The sequence below is a fragment of the Annulohypoxylon truncatum genome, assembly GCF_022578515.1.
Source record: "Annulohypoxylon truncatum strain CBS 140777 unplaced genomic scaffold F4807scaffold_15, whole genome shotgun sequence".
NCBI lineage: Eukaryota > Fungi > Ascomycota > Sordariomycetes > Xylariales > Hypoxylaceae > Annulohypoxylon > Annulohypoxylon truncatum.
In genome coordinates this window covers 336,031-356,515 of record NW_025953801.1, presented here as the reverse complement: position 1 = coordinate 356,515, position 20,485 = coordinate 336,031, and the positions used below count along the sequence as shown (strand labels likewise).

The window sequence follows — 20,485 nt, the reverse complement described above, 5'->3', positions numbered from 1 at the left end:
GCCTTGTTGATATCCTCCCTCGTCGGGGCCGCCAGGCGCTGCATAATATATGAAGATAAGTACACAGGACCAAAGTTAGGATATTTATCAGAAGATGGGATCCAAAAACCAACGTCCTGATCGACAGCGCAGCTGAATGCCCAACCGGAAATAGAAGAGGGGGCCAAGGAACCGGGGATCAACGTGGGTTTTCCTATCGCCAGAATAGTCTTCGCTGGTGTCCTACTCTTCTTCAGCATCAAAGGGGTCAAGATATCGCGAGCCACGATGATGTGCATCGAGCGAGAGATAGCTGAAGAGGATGCCACTGCGAGGGAAAGAGAAAGACTGATGGTCTCGGAGAAAGAGTTACAGCCTATATCGCGGTGCTCTGCTGATGAAGGACGGTCCCGCAAGGCACGAAAGCATTATTATTAGCTTAAGCGAGGACCGTACGCACCGTGTTCCCAGGTATGGGGAGGTTTCTCTACTGGGAACTGGCGTAAATCCAATCCATGGCCATTGAAAAGAGATACCCAAACCGTCGACGCAGCCCCTTATTCAACTCACTTGAGCAGTAGAAACCTCTATTTCCCCGAGTCAACGCTACCTATCACCTGAAACTTAACTCTCCAGCTAAAAATGATGCGTTTGTCGTTCAATGGTGTAAAAGCCACCTCCCATCCTTTTAGGCGCCACTTCACAGCACGGAATGAAGTCGAAAACTTCCCCGGGATTTTCTAGCATAACTAAAGCGTTGAGAAGGAACCGGAGCTGTCTGACTACCTATCATCTAGCTATATTAGACGCTCAATGTAACATTGAAAGTGCAAGGCGCGACTTTCGAGACGGTGCCTAATAAAGGGCAGTAAACCCACTTTTCTTGTAGCAAAACCACCAACAACTCCTGAGACAACCAGACAACTAACATCAATAAAAGCTTACTCTAATTGGCCGAACACTATCTTACGGACTGATTAGAATAGGTACCTATTTTTATTGGAGATGGATTGATTACTTTCTGTTTGTTAAAGAGGTATGTCTTCCAGCTCTACGCTTCCTCTTTTCCTCCCCTGTCTACTACTGTACGACTAGATTAACTTCATACTTCTTGAGATGATTTCATCCTCATTATAACGGCCATTACTCTCTTAGGTCTCTGGTATCGCAAATTGACTTACATTATCAGTATATTTTAGTCACCACGATGTCTGGGCCGCTCGTAGAGGGTCGAGAAGTAATCGCCTCTACAAGCCGGTTTGGGCCAAGACTCTGTGACTCCTGTAACGAACTTTTCTCTGTTATAGAATCAAAGCTAGAACAAGGTCAGACGGGATGGGTGGGAGTTAATTGTCCAACACTGTCTACTTTGCGCAATGCAGTCCGACCCAGTTGTCAATTTTGCATTATGCTCGAGCCTGACATTCAAGCCGTTGGCTCGAAGGTTCGCCGGGATACGCTAAAACTTGTGGCAAGCATAAATTATAACAATTGTTTCGACTATATTTCATTTGATTTGAGATCAGCTCTTCACACCACTCAATACGTGAGCATGACGGGGGCACCCGCTGACGTTTTTGCTTATCCAGGCACTTCATGTGAGCTATATCAAACGACTCTGAATATACGATAGACAAGACTAACCTTATATGTGCTACCTTGTTGCCATAGGCCGAGAGAAGGTGCGTAATGAATTGGCATCCATGAAAGCATATCATGACCTAAATTATGTGCCCCCTGTCTCAACAGAGAATCTACCAGCATGGCAATTATGTCGGTCGTGGATAGACAATTGTATCAACAATCATGACAGGTGTAAAAGCCCCTCAGACCGCGCCGGTGCGTGGTGGCCAACGAGACTTCTATACATTGGTAGCCCTAACGATGGCGATCTCAGCGGCCTGAAAATCCCACTTCATCCAACCCAGGATAAGCAGCCTCATGGGTCTTACATGACACTCAGCCACTGTTGGGGAGATTCTAAGAATATGATAAAACTCACAAAAGATACCTACGAGCACCGAACGAAGCATGGCTTCTCATACGCGGAATTGCCCAAAACTTTCCAGGACTTTGTCCGTCTATCTCGGTTTCTTCGCAATGACTTCATATGGATCGATTCATTATGTATAATCCAAGATTCCACGGATGACTGGATACGAGAGAGTCAGACAATGGCCGACGTATATCAACATTCAAAATGCAATATCGCGGCAACTGCATCTCAAGCGCCAAGCGAAGGTTGCTTTTACCCTCGAGATCCCACTAGGCTCCCTCCTCTAGAAGTTATGTTATCCAAAAAGAGATATCTTTTCTTCAACAAGGACTTATGGTATAACAACGTCGAGCAAGCGCCGTTAAACCGGCGGTCCTGGGTTTTGCAGGAGCGTGTATTGGCACCACGACAAATCCACTGCGGCCGAGAGCAGCTCTTTTGGGAATGTTATCAAACCACAGCATGCGAGACATTCCCTTTCATGTTCGACTTCCACGAGGAGCTTAGCATGGCTACCACGAACTCATTAAATGTGGAGCTGACAGGCCTGGGTCTTACGATGTTAGAAATGAGCAAATTGAGGTTTTCCGGAGCAAGATACGATTGGTTTCCAACAGACAGCCATACTACCTACGCCGAAATAGACAAAGTCTGTCAGTTTTCCCATGCATCCAGGTTCGAGGAATCATTAAGACGGCTCGAAGGAGCCAGTCCCGAAGAGAGATTTGCGAATATGAGACATAATATTTACCAATATTGGTCAAGCATCGTCGAGTGGTATTCATCATGCGAATTATCATATAGAAATGATAAGTTGGTGGCAGTATTGGGGATTGCTTCTCGAATCCAAGACGTGTTAGAAGACATAGACGATTATGTCGCGGGTCTTTGGCGTTCGCAGCTACCTTGGCAGCTTGCCTGGGGGTCAGTGCTAAATTGGAAGCCTTCTACAGGGGCAAGCCCTTCATATCGCAATGATCATGGCGGAACTCATCTCATGGCCCCGTCATACGACATCGCTCCTTCATGGAGCTGGGCTTGCCTTAACACGAAGATATACTTCCCCAATTTCCTCGGACTCGAAACCATTGCTTTGATAGAAATCCTCAACGTTCACGACGGGCATAAAAGCGCTGTGCGAGGTACTGTTGATAGCGTTCCGGAATCACCCTTGACACTACGGTGTCTCCTTTACAAGATCCATACATGTGAAGGACCCGACTATATCTTACCAAACAACTATAAGCAAGACGATGTGAAGTCTATAACATTGGAAGACCCAAAGCTCGAGCTCAACGTGGATAAAATAGAAATGGACAGCACAGAAAGCCGCGATTTTTGGGAGCAGGCATATATGCTGCCTATTACGTGCGACTATTCAAACTATTTAGTTGGTATAGTCGTGAGACCTTGTCAGGGAAGACCGGGGTTCTATAGACGTATTGCTTCATGGTCTGATATTGCTTTTAGGGCTAGTCCTGGATTTGCTGGCGCTTGTGGGGGCAGGTTAGCCCAACACGCGCGCTCAGTTATGGATGAGGACAGAATGACAATCACACTCATTTAGTTTGCCTTGATTCCTACTATTACAACCAGTATGCGTCTCTCAACCTGTATACTCCAACACCCCGTAGTACCATCCATGGATGCTATGAAAATCTGGTTCCACCACTGAAACGGAGGTGTTAACTAACAGTGATGATAAGAGCATCATTACGGCCGAGGGTAGCGGGGAAAATAAGCCGAATAACGCACAAGATGCAACCGACCGGCCTCCACATCTACCCCGTGGGCAACTTCGACTTCCTGTCTTTCCCCTAATGATTGGCTGGCTTCTAGAATCCTTCTAGAACAATTCCACGCTAAAACCCCGCGTAATATGATACGTCCTTAGCGTTGTTTGTCTAATGCCATCCGGGTACAACGACAACGGTGATCGCATCATCTTCACTCAACCTGGAAAGACAACACGCTTCCAAAAATAGGAATACCATTCAATTCAAACTGAAACCCCCTGCTTACCTAAATAAACAATACGATGCTGTCTGGCCACGCCGAAGCAATCATAGACGGCACTGTAGTAGCCGAAACCGACACCTACGAGCTGGTCGAAGGTAACGTGTACTTCCCGCCATCGTCCGTAAAGTCCGAATACTTCAGCAAGACGGACCTGCACACGCACTGCGGGTGGAAGGGGGATGCCAGTTACTACACGGTCAAAGTTGGAGGTATGTTGCCTGATGATGTAGTACACAGTGACGATAAGGGGCAAACGAAATACGAGGTTCGATATTAATGGAGTTAGAAGCTAACAAGAGTATGCCTGCGTAGACAAGGAGTTGACCAATGCTGCGTGGTATTATCCCGAGCCGTTTGACAAGGCGAAACATATCAAAGACTACGTCGCGTTCTGTGAGTATTTCTCTTTTCGCCAACGGCTATCTCCCCGAGGTGTTTGACTTGGCAACAGATCTAATTCGATGCTAGACAAAACTAAGGTGAATGTGATGACCACATAAATCTGGCTGTGGCTGTAGGCAGTTTCAGAACCACCTAAAACTCTCATGATATAGAGGATGAGAGCAGGTCACATTTAGCTATGAATTGACGATTTCAGAAAGGATATTGTTAACTTCCTATCTGAATGTGCCGGGAGAATCCATTCATAGCCTAAAGGCTTCAACTAGGCATCGAGGTAAACATATCAAGACAGAAAGATGCACTAGTAAGCAATTTTATTCAAAAACTTTTTATTCAAAATATGCGGCCAGCCGAAATCTCCATAAGAGAGCGACGCGAAAGTGATGAAAATGTCCAACGATTGAACAGGGTATATATTATCTCTATATGATACAAAAAAAAACACAAGAACCGGATGTTCGTATCAGTCAGTGTCGAGTCGCATACCGAATCAAGGCCGCCGCGCTAGTAGGTAACCACATAACTCTTTAGTAAAAGACCACCGGGCAAAAGTTCTTGGACCTTCGTCACACGTTCCTCGCATACACCAAACTTTTTTTCCAAACAAGATTGTAAAATTATTATCCAAGAAGAGGGTAGACGCAAAAAATTCATAGAGACTCGGCCGTGTTCTTGCCGTTGCTGCTATCGGACGGTGCCGGAAGAGGGGCGGGCTGGTCCTCGCCGGAAAGCTCTTCGAGGGTCTTGCGCTTGGTCTCGGGGATGCAGAGGGTGGTGAAGCAGCCGAGCAACATGAACAGAGCGTAGATTTCGAGCACGTGGTCCATCCAGGGGCTGGGATTATTCGGGGTGGCACCCCGCGTTCGTAGGGTGGAGATGGCACCCTGGCCGATGATGGAGCCGATCTTGCCGGAGGCGGCGGAGATACCGTGTGAGGTCGATCGGTAACGGGTCGGGAATACCTCGCCGGGAACAATGAAAGTGGTCATGTTAGGACCGAAGTTGAAGAAGAATTGAGCAATCACGTAGATAGCCAATAATCCGTTGCTGGAAATATGGTTGTACGCAAAACCCATGACGATGAAAAGAATGGTTAGGATGATAAAGCCACCCATCTGGATGGTCTTCCGGCCTAGGGTGTCGAGAGTGGCAACCGATACCCAGTATCCGGGCACGGCACCAGCCAAGACGATAATAAGGTTACCAATAGCAGTGTTGTAGAGGACCTCGTAGGTGCTCTTGGCACCACTGGTAGAGTAGCCAATGACGTTCAGGATGGTAGCGTTGTTAAGGGACAGACCGTAAACTAAGATTCAATATTAGCTTTGTGAGACTAGCCGGCTTTAAGTATAACTTACAGGCAACGTCAAGGCAGAACCATGAGCCAGCAGTGCCGAATAGGAGCAGGCCGTTCTTGGGGATGGAGTAATGGCGGATGAAATCGCTCCAGCTGGCCTTGGGAACAGTCATCTGGGTTTGAGCAGCCTCGCGGGCCTGGATGCGGGCAACATCGTCAGGCTGACCCTCGGCCTTTCCAGACATGTAGGCCTTGACATCGTCGGCGGCCTTCTCAACATCGCGGCCGATATCGAAGGTGTAACGCTAGGGTTGATGTTAGTTGTTGCTATTCTCCGTATGGACAAGAAATTTGTGACTTACAGGAGTCTCAGGAATAGTCAATCGGTAGTAGAGGGCGATGCAAGCCGGAACAGCGCCGAAACCAATCAAAGTCCTCCACATCTTGTCGACCGCAACTGTGCAGTAGCCTGTGCAGTCAGAAGTCTTGGGCGATGCCTCAAGAGCCTCCTTAAAGCCGAGAGTAACGAACAGCATGACGAAGGCGCAAACCAACTGACCGATACCCTGCATGGCAAAGACGGCACCCATCATGGCTCCTCTCCACTTGGTAGTCGCGAACTCGGAAGTGATGATACTGGATAGAGGGTAGTCTCCACCAATACCGACACCGAGAAGGACACGCCAGAAGATGATGAGACCGATGATGTTGACGGAGGGAGAACCGGAGCTAAGAGCCTGACCAAGGGTTGCGAAGATGATAATAATCAACTCAAGACCGTACATACGCTTTCGTCCAACGTGATCTGCAAGGTAACCGAAAACCAACTGTCCAATGACTGTACCGGCGGAAGTCGACAACTTGATGGCGTTGTCGGAAGAGGTGGGCAATGAACCCTTGCCCGGGTAGTAGACAATTCCCAACATGGTGTTCAACAAACTGACGGCGAAGATATCGTACGAATCCGTGAAGAAACCAATACCAGCAACAATACAAGCTCTATTTTTCGCGAGTCAGCTTCACACGGTCCCATCGCGACTTTGCGGAGAAATGTCTTACCTAACGTGGTACCATCCGAAGGGAGCCTTGTCAATCTCGGCGAGCGCAAGTCGACGGCGCTCGTTAGGATCTTGAATGTGTACGAAGTCATTGTGGAAGTTGTGGTATGCGTTATTACCGCCCGAAGTCTTCTGGGCGAACGCCGCAGCAGGCGCGGCGGTGGCAGCGTCGTCGGCCATGATTAGAGAACGAGAGGGTATGGTTGTCCGGGAGCTTTGACGATCGACTTGTAGTTGGAATTGTACCTAAGTAAAGCGAATGTCGGAAGGGAACGTATTGGCGATCCGCTGTCTATGCGCGAGGAAAACTGCAAGCAATAGATTGGAAGCAAGGGAGGCCTGTAACCCTTGGAAGGACTTGATGTCGATAAAAGCCAGAGGGGGGGACAGAATTGAAGCCGATGGGACGTGCGATCCTTATGTACATAGGACCCCTACTGATCTCCAGCTAGTCCTAGCCATGTGGTATAGGCGGGCTACGATTAAGGGAGGTCTCTTTGTCGCAGGGGATCCCGAGCGCTCCAACCAACGGCGTCCAGACGCCAGAGGGCAAAAAGATGTGGATCGCAACGCCTAGGACGGGACCCAGGCATTGCGATCCCACCACTCTGGGCGGTACCTCCGGGTTGGCATGCTTATTGGCAGTCTGTTTAACATGAGATAAACGCGGCCTGCATGGAACAGTGTCTAAACCAGTCGGCCGGACACATGGACTGGGCCGAACTATCACGTCGGTGTCCACAACCAGATTCAGCTACGACGCATCACGCATGTTAATATACGGACAGGGCGCAGGAGAGCCTAACAAGACCACAGATTGACTGAATTTCGTAAGATTTCATGCAATGTTGATGGAGTGGTAGACTCGGATGCGTCTGTAATAAACCTCGATACAACTCTTTTTTCAGCTTGAAATGGTGCAGACAGACACCTTTAGCTGGCGAACGTCTTCTTCTCATCACACGGAAATATACTACGACGATAATATGCGTTCGCTTGTCTCGAGATATCAGACGAGACTGGCGAGATCCAGCATAGACTATGGTCAGCTACGGAGCACCTAGCAAGGTTGGCTCCAGTGAAAATAGGTACTTCTAGATCGAGATGGGGATTCAGATGGGCACATGCCTTTAACTTCAAAAGCATGATCCATCTTGGATCTCTGGGATCCAAAAGAACCCTCGTGTGGATTTGACTATGAATCGCTTGAACATGTCGACCAAGAATGCGTAGAAGCTAAATGGAAGGGGAACGGAAGCCGACGACGTCGCCAAATTTTCATTAGCTGCTGCGCGGAACGAGGCTAGGCTGATGAAAATATTTAGATGTCGCGGGTTCGCTAATAGACTAATTGGTGGCTTGGAGAGAAAATGTGAGAAAGTGAGGAAGAAGTTGAAGGTTATTGAAGACGAATTAGAGTTGTAGTTCAGAGCACATGTTGCGGCTCTCGACTTCTGATTCGTCCGGGAGCAAGAGCGGCCTAGACAGCGCCGCAATTCGTAAATCAGTGGGGTTACAGCAGGGGACCTAGCAAGGATCCCCGACCGTTTTCGTGCTAGAAGCTGCTACCCACATTTAACCCTTGTTAATATGGGGTCCCTAACATGCGTGGAAGATGGCAGGATGGATCGACGTTCTAGCTTCTAGTTGGTAGAATTATTGAATGAACCTAACAACCTCTTAACCACCAACACCAATCTCGACATCGCCAAGATCTCTCGGGGTTCAAATAAGGCTTCACCAAGAGCCTTAGATTCGACGACGAGACGGCAGATGAGATAAGAAAATGCTTGTTCCCTATGGAATAAGCTTATTTCGATTGCCATCGCAGACTTGACTTGGCCCTCAATACTTCCAACGCTTCCCACGGATAGCAATAAGTAACGCCGCTCCCAAAAATGCATACGATGAAACTCTTGGCTCTGTAGTCTTATTTCAAAAGTCGCCCTATTTGAAGGGCATACGTAAAACAATTCCATTTACAGATCCTCGAATCTCAATTCGCATCAGACCAGAATCCGCAAATGGGCAGACGACCGAGTTTGCTCCAAACCGCAGGTGGATCGTATAAGTAGCCGTTGGCTAAAATAGCATCTCTCAGTCAAATCAGTAATGAAAACTGTTTCGTGAGTCTAATGTCCAAGTTCCTAGTCAGCCAATCAGATGTCAGAATTCATCCACGCTCCTGAGCTGCGCGTGTTCCGAGTTCTGATGTTTGCCCGTACAAACATCAATAACTTGATTCACCTGGTTCTTCTTCGGCAGGTAGGCGGCGGATTTGACATTTGGCATTGAAATATTCTTCCAAGCTAACCGAGTCATTTCGACCAATCACAAATTAACATTTACATACTAGTTGAGATTCGTCGAACCCAGACTCTAGGTTTTAACGAGACCAGTTGGTCTGTCTTCGTAAAGTCAACCATAGATCCGCTTCTATAAAATACCGGACTGGTTACGGAAAACTCTGATTAAAGAAGCATACTTGACTTGGGTCTAGATGCTGGCTCATAGTCATGATTTTCGCTAGATGACAAGATCTTGTTACGCGTAGATCACTTTCATCGGAACGCACTCGGTATCGTTTTTGGTATTGTATTCATGCTGAAGATTTGATGCAAGCTACTGCACCTAGTCGGATAGTATATTCGCTTCAGATGTTGGCGTTCTCCAGGGATTCGGAAACGACCACTGGTCCCGCATGGTCCGCCTTGGCTGATGCTACAGACTCTATACGTGCGGGTAGAGTTGCTGTACCCTCCAACCTGTCAGCCATCAGTTCCATTTTCAGGAATATCGTGCCAGGAAAATAGCCTTGGCATCGTGACTATTATAATCCTTCAGCAACGTGGCCATCGAGAAAAGTCCAATTGTGGCAACTTGCTGTTAAAAAAGCCCGCGGTATCCCCTTTCGCCTTGTCTTGCCGGAGCGGCTGAAGAAATCTTCTAAGCTCTACCGGCTTTAAGCGAGCTGTGACAGTTACACCAGTAATATGCGAGGAAACCAGTACATGTGGTTTATACCTCGACAATTTGGTCATCGTCGTCTTCGTTGCCGTCTTGGTCGGCATTATCCCCCACCTTATCTGGATCTGCCTCGTCCCTCATTAGAACTTGGACTAATCTTTCGCAGGCATCACGGACGCCTTCGTTATTGACGCGTAAGTGCGTTTCTCGAATGATTGGGTAGACCTTAACTTCGCGCATCTGGTCTCTACCTTCCTTGGTACTCGAGAAAAGCAACAGTGTCTCGACGTGCGTTTGAATGATGTTCGGGTCAGCATCTCGTTGCTTGTCGGGGGGAAGAAGTTGAAGATCAGGAAGCATCGACATCATCTCGTCCTCATCGTACTCCTCGTTCCCCATAATTGGCAACAAGATATATGGCAATATGTTGATGTCATCCTCTGACAGAAATAATGGATGTGAAGGTACATCAAAGGCGACGTTTTTGATGGTGGATGCGACTCCCTTTCGCCTGACGTCCGACTTATACTCGGTGAAAACCTTCAACTTCGTGATAGGTATTACACCGTCATACTCTTGCTTCCGCACGAAGTAATGCCGGATCTCGGGGTGTTTTGTTAGATCAGCAAAGAGATAAGCCAAATGGTCGAAATCAGCGTTTTTGTTGTACGTCCCATCGGCACCCTTGACAAATAGATCAACCAACTGGCTCAAGACCAAATCAGATGACCCAAGTTCTTCTGGAGATGGCTGCTTTTTGTCCAGAATCCTCTTCAGAGAATCCCACTTGGAAAGATTCGCTAGCAGCATAGATAAGAGGTTTGCATTGGGCTCGTTGGCGACCTAATACATAAATTAGTTGAGTGCCAACCGATCAGCCAGAGTCTAGATTTGAATTTACTATGATCTGCCTAAGGACTTCGTCTAAGAACTTATCATCTGTAGCTAATATTTCTAAGATTTCGCGATCAGCCGCGAGATTGATGAGTATGGTTATAACATGCTCGGCAATTTTCTACGCTATAATTAGTTTCGGTCAAGAATCACGGCCGGAAGAGATGATGTACTGGGTGGTCTTTTATTAAAAGTTTCAAGTTCTTGACAGGCTTGAAGTTTTCTGCTTTGAAGATACTGGGTTGGGATGTCGAATACGGAACGAGGTGTTCCGTTGCAAGAGCTCGAATCTCTGGTTTTGGATCGACAATGAAGCCGACCAACTAGTTAAAGATTAGCAAGAGAAAATAATCATTGACAATAACTTTATCAGTCATACTTCCTCAAGCTCTGTAGGCATTTTTCTTCTTGAAAAAAAAAAAAAAACACCTAGCTACAATTTTCAAGGTTGGCTAGTAGGTATAACTTGACGATAGACTGTTTACTATCGAATTAAGAAATTTTGCGATGCGATAGAGTTATAGAGTTGGATGGAGGGGCTATAAACTTCTGGAAGCTTTTCGTCGAGGGGCAATGACGTGCATTGGCTTGTTCAATGCATATTTTCTTAAAAAGGCAGTCGAATATGGCTTTATGCAATACTGAAATTCTAAATTCAGCCCAAGCCTCACGGAGCTAATCACTTAACGGAATAGTTCCGCTCCACCCCTCAGAATTTTTAATTTTCTTTGGAAATTCATTCACAATTTCTCGTGCGCCCCACGTCGTGGTTATCGCGAAATTTCAACCAACTCGTGTCAAACAGCCATCATGCCGAAAGCGACGACACCGACTTCTGCTCGCCACCCCCGTCGACACAATCCTCTAGAAGATGACCTTGTAGCTACGGGGCCTCTCCGCACAAAGGCCCTTAAAAGGAAGTCCACAGGAGATGATGAGGAAGAGCAAGAGAATTACATAGACTCTAAGGCGTCCAGGAAGATTTTGCGAATTGGTCGCGAATTAGCCGAAGAAGTCAATGTCGCCCCGCCTCGACCGCCGAAAGAGTCCAATGCGTTCGGATTTGAATCGCGATTCGAAGAGGATGGCGAAGACAACGAAGCTTTTGAGGACGAGGAAGTATGGGGCGACGAGGATGAGATCGTGGAGGAGATTGAAATCGAACCCGAGGATTTAGACACATTCAACAAATTCCTACCTACCGACGACGACCCGTTATTGACACAGGGCTGGGGAGGCAAAGCTCCCGCGGAAGAGCAGGGTTCGGGGACTAACCTTGCTGACCTAATTCTGGCGAGGATCGCGCAACATGAAGCCGGCCAGGACAGAGCACAGGAAATGGGACCCGCGGACGACGACTATGAGCTATCACCGAAGATCGTTGAAGTTTATACTAAGTATGTTGCGCAACCTTGCGACGCGCTATGGAATTCGTGCTAACAGTGTACAGGATTGGCTTGATACTCTCGAGATACAAATCAGGCAAACTACCAAAACCGTTCAAGATACTCCCAACTGTACCGCACTGGGAAGACATCATCGAGCTCACAAAACCCGATCAATGGACGCCCAACGCTGTTTACGAGGCTACGAGAATCTTCGTGTCGAGCAAGCCGATCGTCGTTCGGAGATTTATGGAGATGATCCTCCTTGAGCGTGTGCGAGAAGATATCTACGAGACGAAGAAGTTAAATGTACATCTGTTCAACGCGCTTAAGAAAGCACTATACAAGCCCGCGGCGTGGTTTAAGGGTTTCCTCTTCCCGCTCGTCGAGAGCGGCACTTGCACCCTAAGAGAAGCGGTAATCATCTCCGCTGTCCTGGCCAGAGTCTCCGTACCAGTCCTCCATTCCGGAGCGGCTATCAAAGGATTGTGCGAAATCGCAGCACGAGAAGCGTCGGCGGGAACCGAGGGCGGAGGCGCCACGAACGTATTCATCAAGACCCTTCTAGAGAAGAAATACGCGCTCCCGTATCAGGTCATCGATTCTCTCGTCTTCCACTTCCTGCGCTTCCGAAGTGTAGACCCCGCGTCTATCAAGGAAGGCGACGCCATGGACGTAAGCGCAGAGCGTGCGGCTACGCAGGCCAAACTCCCAGTGATCTGGCACCAGTGCCTGTTGGCGTTCGCGCAGAGGTATAGAAACGAGATCACAGAGGACCAGAGAGAGGCCCTGCTGGACCTCTTGCTAACGCACGGCCATCATAAGATCGGCCCCGAGATCCGAAGGGAATTGTTAGCTGGACGTGGACGAGGAGTTGCAATTGAGCCAACTGGGCCGGCGTTTGACGGGGACGACACTATGGTAATCGATGGATGAGAGACCATATCAGGCGTGATACCAATGAAGACATGAACGGGCATATTGGTGTTTTAGGCGTTCTATTCCTGTTTCGTATGTTCACCTCAGAAAGAATGTGATTCGGACATTACTATTTTGCCTCCTAGACACAGGTCCAAAGTCAATACACTATAATTGAGTGGAAGAACCACCACCTTAACCTGCTACTCTTCGCAGTTCTTTTCCAGTTAAAAACAGCACGCCTCGTGAAGTTAACCTGGGGCTTAAATTGCGATAAAAATCTAGTAACATAACGTTCTTGTTAGTTCTGCAGTGAATGATAAGTCATTGGGACAGCATTAAATTTGACATGAAGTCCTATGACTCCTAATGCGCTTTCGAACATTCGTGGGTATCGTAAAGGTTTCCGAAGACGACGGCTGGTATAGTACATTGGCTTGGGTTGTATAGACTACTATTCTTCGCCCTTGGTCTTCCGCTTCTTCTTTTTCCTCTCGGCCACGTTTTCTTCTGGCGCTACAAAATCTTGCTCTCGTTGGCGCTTCTTCTCCTCTTGCTTGACCTTCTGCTGCTCCATCCTTTCCTCGTGCGCAATGCGCTTCTTGGCTTCTTTGCCGATGTGATACTCGCCCGCCTCGATTTGTAGATCCACCTTGCTCTTCTCTTGTGGTGGGGGGAAGGGGGTGTAGACCTTCTTGCTCTTGTCTGTGACCTTGTGGGGCACCATCCTCTTGCTGAGACTCCTCTTCTTGTAGTTCGGAAGGAATCGTTCCCAGTTCTCGTTTGCGAGCTCGGGGTCCTTTGCTAATTCTCGCTTGATCATAAGCTCCTTGATCTGATATATCGGGTGGATGTTCGCCATGGTGTCTTGGACGATTCTTCGAACCTCCTTGAGCCCCTTGTACGGACCGAGAACGCTGACGGTGTTTCCTTGGACGAGTATATATGTCTGCGTGAGGAGCTCTAGCGCCTTCAGGGTCTGACCCTCGGGTCCGAGGATTCTTTGCCGTCGCTTTACGAACTTGTCCTTGTTGCGCACTAGGTTTCTTATCTTGATTATGTCACAAGCCATATCGTCCTGGAGGATCTTTAATGCTTGCGGAGCAGGGACGCTACGCGCTAGTAATTTGACGAGGTCGCGAGCCTTGAGAATGGCAGCGGGGTCGAACGTTTTTCTTGTCGTCTTAACCGTCATGCATCCTGTAACAATATGCATTAGTTTTGTGGTGGTAGGAAACATATGTGGCTAACTCTCACCTTCGACTAGATCTAGAGTACATGCGATACCATGTTGCTGAAGCGCCTTCGTGACTAGGGGCCAGGCCTCTTTAAGGTAGACTTCGCGGTATTTAGGGAACAGACTGGATATATATTAGCGATTTATTCCTAGGCATTGCATCTTGGTTGAAATCCACTTACACGGCGAATGACGATTCTTCGGCAAACGTTCCACCTGCATTGTCCGAGGGTTTGAAAGGCTCAACTTTCCACTTGTCTGCAACGTGAAGCTGATTAGTTTCTGCGAAAAACTATCCTTGGAATTCTGCTAATTACCTATATCGTCCGTATCCCATGGTTTATCTCTCTTGTGTGTGGACGGCATCTTGGCGGTGATGGATAAAGTGGTGGTGTTTGAATTGTGAATGTGAATTGACGACCGACCTCCTGCAACTTTTTTTCTTGAAGATGTCATTAGCCAGAACTTTTATGTGGGTCCAACTAGCCACCACTAAGTCACACAGACCCCTCCAATGAATACCTGATTACATAACATAACCTGCGGCTTAACTTTAATATCTAAACCAATTAATAGAGCATTTCAGTTTCAATCGCTTGAACACGGAACTTCAAATCAAGACTTTTCACCTTTAATAGGTGCTATTTCCATGTTATCTGCAATGCATTATTTATTAAGAAATGAAGAGTTTTAGTATCCATTGGAAACAACGCTAGCTTCTAATAACCCCGTAACACTTTAATACGCAAGTAATGTTAATATTATGGCGATGGCTTATACGCGAAGATGAGCCAATGGTAGCTTGCTAGATATATATGTTGAACGTAAGGAAAGCATTGTAGGTTTTGTCTATATACAAATGTTATTAGTAACCATGATTCAAGACTCCAAATTCTATGTTACCGGTAAGTCGTTAGGCCACATGGACACTAGCAACAATCTGGAATTCGTAAATTTCGGCATCAGAATATTATATTGAGAGGAATATTATGATATGTTGAATTGCACTCTATAGCAATCTATATCTTGCTAGAGACCATTATTATCACTACTATGCATCGTTGTTAGTTTGAATACATAGTCAAGTAACAGTAAAATTTCGTAGGAAAGGTATTTCAATGGAACCCGTAATGGTCCGTAATTATGAGAATATGGGAAGGGGTTCGCTTTGGATGAAACAAATGTAAGGAAGGGTAGTGGAAAATTCTTGTAAGTTAAATATACTTGAGAAAAAGGTATGAATGATGTGCGATAGGCTACCCCGGCGGCCCGGAACGGCGGGTTGTTAATAATATGGCATTTCGGTAAATCGCAAGGACAATGCGCTATTAAGACATCGAATTCTCAGGGGTAAATGTGAGGTCTCCCTTTTGCTTATCAGCTCGTTCAGCATTCAGCATCAGGTCAGATTGCCTCACTCAGCTTACTTTATAGGCGATTAGCCTGCCTTATCGGCCATGTGCCAATTGGAAACCCAGTGGCTCTATGTAAAGTCACGGATCATGGACTACGCATTACCCAGTACTTGACTGTTTGTATGACACTGCTGAAGGGATGTAGGATATAACGCCAATCATATCCAGATTCCGAATCTTTATTGATTTAGGAATTACTTGCATACCTAGTTAGGCTAGCCAAGTAGGTATTTCAACTACAAAAGATCAACAATTCAACACGAATATTATCGGATCCCCCGTTCTGGCGTAGGGCTGTGCCATTGATAATCTCCCATCATACTGCGCGAACAAGGGGCATTAGCCAATTGAAGTTTAGATGATCTTAAGATTCTTAGCCTCCAGATTAGGTACACTTTGTACCGTGGCCAAGATGTACCTGTGTAAACCTACCTAAGGAAAAAAAGCATACAGGGAGGAATATGTACCTCGTACCTTTCTTGGTAAGATCGATAACAATAATATTTTTTCTGCAATTTCTACGTGTCTGTCCTACATCTGATGCTCAGGGGGATCTAATTCTCTCGCGCCGCGTGCTCTTCCTGCATACCTACATTCCTTCCTCTACCTATCGTCTGGATAATTTTTACCTACGGGACGAACACCACGACTTCCTTCTTACAATCTTCAATCGTCTGTCGTTCATTCTATTACTTGCTCCACGGCCTAGTTACCAATCGGCTTATTTTGATTTTATGGTTCACGGTTCTATTTACGGCGGGTTCTTAAAAAACGAGTCTACCTAGGTACATATCGTACATGTACATTATTTTCCTTCGAAATCGCCATCGCAACATATTTCTTCGTACATACTATACTGTGAAATCATTGGCGATCAGGGTGTAACTCTTTTCGTTACTGATATCGTCTAATACCCGCCCTCGACCTCCCCCCACAACGACCGTTAGTTCCGAGTTTTCTCGGGACCTTGAAATTTATTCACCACGGCGTCTTCCACAGTAGCATCGTTGCAGGTAGAGAGCAATCTGCCACCAATCACCTCACCTCTTCCGACACGTACAGCATCACCGGCACTACCGCCAATTCGATCAGTGATGGAGGAGGGTACGGTGGCGCCGTTACCGGCAACCCTTGAACCGATATCACGTCCGAGTTCGACATCTTCGGCCACAGCGTCGACAGCGCAGCTCCCTGGGGTTTCGGCGCTGGCAGCTGCGAGTTCAGCAACCAGTTCGCCGCAATTGAGGTGAGTTTATACTTAAGAAAGCACATACAATTACAATGCACCAACTTTATATGAGAGGGATAAAACCAATTCACGTGATGATGAGGTGCGATGCCGTGGAATAAATCGCGACTTCTCCGTCTACGGTATATTGTTCAGGAAACGACGAACTAAAGATATTAAAGTTGGGGCGTTGGGGCGCACACTGGGCGACAGAGCTACCAGGCACCATTCACTGTAGAGCACTGAAAAAAAAAGGAGGATGAGGTCGCGCCTGCCAACCGTACAAACCTGGAATTCCACCTCACACTTGAACATTAAAAGTACCCATTTCAACAACCTTATCACAAATACATCGGTGCTCTTCACCAATTCCAGACTCACAAAATTCAATCCTCGACCAAGATACGTTGTATTGTATCAGAACTCGACTAACGTTTATGAATAACAACTTTAGAGCAACAAGCACGCCGGTACCCATGATGAATTCATCGCCTGCAGCGCATGCGCCGACAGCCTCAGGTAACTTGGTAAGTCACCAGTCTTTGTCTATTTAATTGTTTCTGTCCTATTTCCTATTTCCTATTTCCAATTTCAGTTTCTCAAGGCAGCATATAAACCATCTGCACGTTCACGAATACTTTCCTCTTACCAAATAAAAAGAGTGGTGAGTATCTCATTATCAGTGGACCTGTTGATCTACTGAGGTACCTTGGTAGACTTGATAGTTTATCGTGGGTAATAGAAACCTTGGAACTTGGAAGCCACAGTACCGAAAAGCTAGCGGTGGACAGGGAAGGTGGATTTTTTTTCTCCTCTTTCAATTCGTGCATTGGCTTTAAGAAATTGCTGGCACCCTGGCACGAACAAGGCCCGTGCGAAACTTTGATTGGCTACTTCCTTATCAGCACCCACTTTCTGGAATTTCTTCAATCTTCCCGTCTATCAATTCTATCAATCTCTATCTATCAACTTATCCTTTCCCTATCGATATCCATCTCTCTCCCGTCTCCCATCGCCGCATTCTATCCATTGATACACCTATCGCCGTCTGGAAATCCCCCAAATTCGAAATCAAGATGATGGCATCGCACCCCACCGCAGCGGCTTCCGCTAACAATGATTCACCATCTACGCAGCCAACTTGCCAGAATTGCGGCACTTCAACCACTCCGCTATGGCGTCGCGACGAGACCGGATCCGTCCTGTGCAATGCCTGCGGCCTATTCTTGAAGCTGCACGGTCGTCCACGCCCGATTTCATTGAAGACCGACGTTATCAAAAGCCGAAATCGCGTTAAGACGATGCGCCCCGACATGCAGGTGAAGAAAAAGGTAAAAGAAGCCCACCCCCTTTCAATCAACCCCTCGCCATCTACAATGCCACAATGCTTACAATTCTTTGCAGCAGAGTCTCCCTGCTACCAACGGAAATGGCTTCCAGAACCACGAGAATGCAACGGCTGCCGCCCTTGCTGCCGTTCGCGCGAGTCAACAGAAGGCGACAAACGGCCACGGTCATGGTACAGACTCGCCCGTGTCGCGCACTGCGACTCCGTCTTTGTATGATCCACATCTGACTGCCTTCCAAGCTATGGATCATTTCCAATCGGACGGTATGCCACAATACCCAATCCCCGGCGGCTCTCCTGGTCATCAGTCTCCTATGAATGGCGACCAACAACAGATGGATGTTCCGCAAACCCACGAGCAGCTTATCGCAGCCAACTCTAGCTTGAAGACACGCGTTAGCGAACTCGAGCTCGTCAACGAATTATACCGAGGTCGATTGCAGCAGTTGGAACAGGATATGCAGAACGCTGACAACTACCGACATTCGGCAGAGAATTCGGCAAAGGAAGCCGTAACGGAGCGATTGCAACGCGAAGAGATTCAGCGACATCTGGAGGAAAGCCACAGACGAGAGAACATCCTCAAGAGACGACTTGATGAGATGGAACAGGAGAACCAGGATCTGAAGAGCAAGATAGATGAGTCGGAATCGGAACGTGCCGCTAAGAAGCCAAAGCTCGACGACACGAAAGTTGAGGAGACTGAGGTACCAACACCACAGTCTGCGTCTTGAACAACGACAAGGAACAGTGTTGACAGCCATGGCTTTCTTTTAAACCGTATTCGACGATACCTTTCAGCTCTTCATCCTTTCCTTGCCTGTAACACTATTTAGTCACGATTTCCCTTATGCCCAGTTGGTCCTTTCTTTGTTCGGAAGCCTCAGAGGGGGAAGAAATCAGAGGCATTCCCGACCTCGGACAAATCCATGGCTTCTTTAATCGTTAGTTGACGCGGGATGATAACTTGTTGCGGCGGCCTATGGATTGGCAGGGTCAAAATCTTGAGCAGCTTCGCGAGGTGGATAAATTCCATTATGACGGAATGGCTTTGGTCTTCATGGCTATCGACCCTGCGATAGCTTGCTGGGAGGAAACGGGGAACATGAAAGGAGTTTTACGGAGTCACCAAACCTGCCGGGATACCACTCACCCACCGGCTAATGGTCAATAAAAGTTGATTTGCATTCCTAATAATGAAACTAGAGACCTCACCAGTCTATAATTCCTAAAGTTCTAATTACGCGGATAACATCGTGGCATAGATAAACTAGAAAACTGGGGTTGAAGCAACGTGTTTCCATAAGACAATTTGCGATGTTTAATCATCCAGTTGCTACCTCGACATTATAAACTGTACTAGGAACATTCGAGGCACTTGCAAAACAATTAATATATTCATGACAAAACCTTGGTGGAGTGATGATTCTGATGCCGTAGACATTCATTGTGCCGTTTTGTTGTATATACAGTTTCTGGGGCCCAAGTCTTAGTGAACTTTCCAGTCTAATGCCGCCCTATGTATTGTCGCTCGTCCCCTTTTTATCCTCTTCTATTTTCGACTTGTTAAATCCCATCAGGTTGCCAATGACACCTCCCGGTTTCGGAACAGGGCACTCTCTTTCCTTCCTCGCCCTAGTGGCAGCGCCGCCTGTCTCGGCAGCAATTTTTTCGAAGTCCTCGCTAGGACTCTCAAATTGGACTATACCGTCCTTCGCTTCGGCCGGCTCGGGTTTCCTCCGCCGACGCCGCCTCGTACCGTCCGGGGCCACTTCCGAGTCGGCGTATTTTACACGGGGCGCGGGACACGGCAGAATGTGCGGGAGGCCTACGACGAAGAAGCTTGCCGCTACGGTCGTGGCAAAGAGAGAAGATGTCATCCGCGACCGCGGGTGTAGGTGCGGCGGCATGGCGGATAGCGGGGGTCGTCGGATAGCTGCGATTGAGATGTTAACGCAATCTTCTTTGGGGATGATCAATTGGCATAATTACACGAGATACGTACTTATAATAGACCCCTATGTATCCACCGCATGTCGATTGGAGGATTGTGAGGCTCGTGAAGGTACGATATTGCGGCGGCGTCGTTGATGTCCAAGATAGCGCATAACAACACCAACGATACTTTGGAGCTTTTACTTCGGGCTTGTCGGCTGGGTACCAAATACCAAATCCAATCAACCTGATTTGACGCTTGTTATCAACCGAGGATCTACCAGATATGTGGAACGATGGAACTGCCCGGCTTCTCAGGTTACCTCATAACCTTAGTCAGTCCTGTCAGTTTAAGCCGCAAAGCTCGGGCCATGTGTTTATCTACAGGGGAGACTGCGACAATTCTA

The 20,485-nt window shown here is 47.4% G+C and overlaps 9 protein-coding genes across 9 annotated transcripts; 4 read left to right on the top strand and 5 right to left on the bottom strand.

Moving 5' to 3' along the window:
* Positions 1–488: 488 nt before the first annotated feature.
* Positions 489–3,778, top strand: F4807DRAFT_78243 (heterokaryon incompatibility protein-domain-containing protein). The gene is made up of 2 exons (XM_048003481.1): positions 489–1,577; positions 1,651–3,778. The coding sequence occupies exons 1-2, from the start codon at positions 1,187–1,189 to the stop codon at positions 3,540–3,542; spliced, it is 2,283 nt and encodes a 760-aa protein (XP_047854437.1). The 5' UTR covers positions 489–1,186; the 3' UTR covers positions 3,543–3,778.
* F4807DRAFT_78198 (DUF427-domain-containing protein) lies at positions 3,779–4,770 on the top strand. The gene is made up of 3 exons (XM_048003478.1): positions 3,779–4,203; positions 4,307–4,387; positions 4,463–4,770. The coding sequence occupies exons 1-3, from the start codon at positions 4,014–4,016 to the stop codon at positions 4,492–4,494; spliced, it is 303 nt and encodes a 100-aa protein (XP_047854436.1). The 5' UTR covers positions 3,779–4,013; the 3' UTR covers positions 4,495–4,770.
* A 23-nt stretch (positions 4,771–4,793) lies between these two features.
* Positions 4,794–7,307, bottom strand: F4807DRAFT_78203 (phosphate permease). The gene is made up of 4 exons (XM_048003479.1): positions 6,753–7,307; positions 6,056–6,692; positions 5,755–5,998; positions 4,794–5,702 (listed from the first exon to the last, which is right to left on the bottom strand). Exons 1-4 carry the CDS (start codon positions 6,929–6,931, stop codon positions 5,047–5,049), a joined length of 1,716 nt encoding a protein of 571 aa, XP_047854435.1. The 5' UTR covers positions 6,932–7,307; the 3' UTR covers positions 4,794–5,046.
* A 2,388-nt stretch (positions 7,308–9,695) lies between these two features.
* Positions 9,696–11,113, bottom strand: F4807DRAFT_78170 (DUF383-domain-containing protein). The gene is made up of 4 exons (XM_048003476.1): positions 10,992–11,113; positions 10,786–10,935; positions 10,620–10,733; positions 9,696–10,561 (listed from the first exon to the last, which is right to left on the bottom strand). Exons 1-4 carry the CDS (start codon positions 11,010–11,012, stop codon positions 9,770–9,772), a joined length of 1,077 nt encoding a protein of 358 aa, XP_047854434.1. The 5' UTR covers positions 11,013–11,113; the 3' UTR covers positions 9,696–9,769.
* A 206-nt stretch (positions 11,114–11,319) lies between these two features.
* F4807DRAFT_78160 (Bystin-domain-containing protein) lies at positions 11,320–13,129 on the top strand. The gene is made up of 2 exons (XM_048003475.1): positions 11,320–12,009; positions 12,063–13,129. Exons 1-2 carry the CDS (start codon positions 11,423–11,425, stop codon positions 12,931–12,933), a joined length of 1,458 nt encoding a protein of 485 aa, XP_047854433.1. The 5' UTR covers positions 11,320–11,422; the 3' UTR covers positions 12,934–13,129.
* Positions 13,130–13,369: 240 nt separating this feature from the next.
* F4807DRAFT_460205 (eukaryotic type KH-domain (KH-domain type I)) lies at positions 13,370–14,518 on the bottom strand (the record flags this gene model as incomplete). Its single annotated transcript, XM_048001494.1, has 4 exons — positions 13,370–14,115; positions 14,173–14,276; positions 14,335–14,410; positions 14,470–14,518. 4 exons carry the CDS (start codon positions 14,516–14,518, stop codon positions 13,370–13,372), a joined length of 975 nt encoding a protein of 324 aa, XP_047854432.1.
* Positions 14,519–16,510: 1,992 nt separating this feature from the next.
* On the bottom strand, positions 16,511–17,273 carry F4807DRAFT_460204 (uncharacterized protein; the record flags this gene model as incomplete). The annotated part of the gene is made up of 2 exons (XM_048001493.1): positions 16,511–16,779; positions 17,177–17,273. The coding sequence occupies 2 exons, from the start codon at positions 17,271–17,273 to the stop codon at positions 16,511–16,513; spliced, it is 366 nt and encodes a 121-aa protein (XP_047854431.1).
* A 598-nt stretch (positions 17,274–17,871) lies between these two features.
* F4807DRAFT_467430 (uncharacterized protein) lies at positions 17,872–19,264 on the top strand (the record flags this gene model as incomplete). The annotated part of the gene is made up of 2 exons (XM_048002488.1): positions 17,872–18,126; positions 18,200–19,264. 2 exons carry the CDS (start codon positions 17,872–17,874, stop codon positions 18,875–18,877), a joined length of 933 nt encoding a protein of 310 aa, XP_047854430.1. The 3' UTR covers positions 18,878–19,264.
* On the bottom strand, positions 19,265–20,475 carry F4807DRAFT_78096 (uncharacterized protein). The gene is made up of 2 exons (XM_048003474.1): positions 20,149–20,475; positions 19,265–20,079 (listed from the first exon to the last, which is right to left on the bottom strand). Exon 2 carries the CDS (start codon positions 20,051–20,053, stop codon positions 19,661–19,663), a length of 393 nt encoding a protein of 130 aa, XP_047854429.1. The 5' UTR covers positions 20,054–20,079; positions 20,149–20,475; the 3' UTR covers positions 19,265–19,660.
* Positions 20,476–20,485: the final 10 nt, after the last annotated feature.

Bases quoted from the DNA above. Each gene is read 5' to 3' on its own strand.
- F4807DRAFT_78170 (XM_048003476.1), bottom strand. From the start codon at position 11,012: ATGCCTACAGAGCTTGAGGAA. The intron at 10,734-10,785 runs GTACATCATCTC...ATTATAGCGTAG, and splicing joins TTTTAATAAAAGACCACCCA to AAAATTGCCGAGCATGTTAT. The intron at 10,562-10,619 runs GTAAATTCAAAT...TTTATGTATTAG, and splicing joins AAGTCCTTAGGCAGATCATA to GTCGCCAACGAGCCCAATGC.
- F4807DRAFT_78160 (XM_048003475.1), top strand. From the start codon at position 11,423: ATGCCGAAAGCGACGACACCGACTTCTGCTCGCCACCCCCGTCGACAC. The intron at 12,010-12,062 runs GTATGTTGCGCA...AACAGTGTACAG, and splicing joins ATCGTTGAAGTTTATACTAA to GATTGGCTTGATACTCTCGA.
- F4807DRAFT_78096 (XM_048003474.1), bottom strand. From the start codon at position 20,053: ATGCCGCCGCACCTACACCCGCGGTCGCGGATGACATCTTCTCTCTTT.
- F4807DRAFT_78198 (XM_048003478.1), top strand. From the start codon at position 4,014: ATGCTGTCTGGCCACGCCGAAGCAATCATAGACGGCACTGTAGTAGCC. The intron at 4,204-4,306 runs GTATGTTGCCTG...ATGCCTGCGTAG, and splicing joins CTACACGGTCAAAGTTGGAG to ACAAGGAGTTGACCAATGCT. The intron at 4,388-4,462 runs GTGAGTATTTCT...ATTCGATGCTAG, and splicing joins CAAAGACTACGTCGCGTTCT to ACAAAACTAAGGTGAATGTG.
- F4807DRAFT_78243 (XM_048003481.1), top strand. From the start codon at position 1,187: ATGTCTGGGCCGCTCGTAGAGGGTCGAGAAGTAATCGCCTCTACAAGC. The intron at 1,578-1,650 runs GTGAGCTATATC...TTGTTGCCATAG, and splicing joins TGCTTATCCAGGCACTTCAT to GCCGAGAGAAGGTGCGTAAT.
- F4807DRAFT_78203 (XM_048003479.1), bottom strand. From the start codon at position 6,931: ATGGCCGACGACGCTGCCACCGCCGCGCCTGCTGCGGCGTTCGCCCAG. The intron at 6,693-6,752 runs GTAAGACATTTC...CGCGAAAAATAG, and splicing joins TTCGGATGGTACCACGTTAG to AGCTTGTATTGTTGCTGGTA. The intron at 5,999-6,055 runs GTAAGTCACAAA...CATCAACCCTAG, and splicing joins TGACTATTCCTGAGACTCCT to CGTTACACCTTCGATATCGG.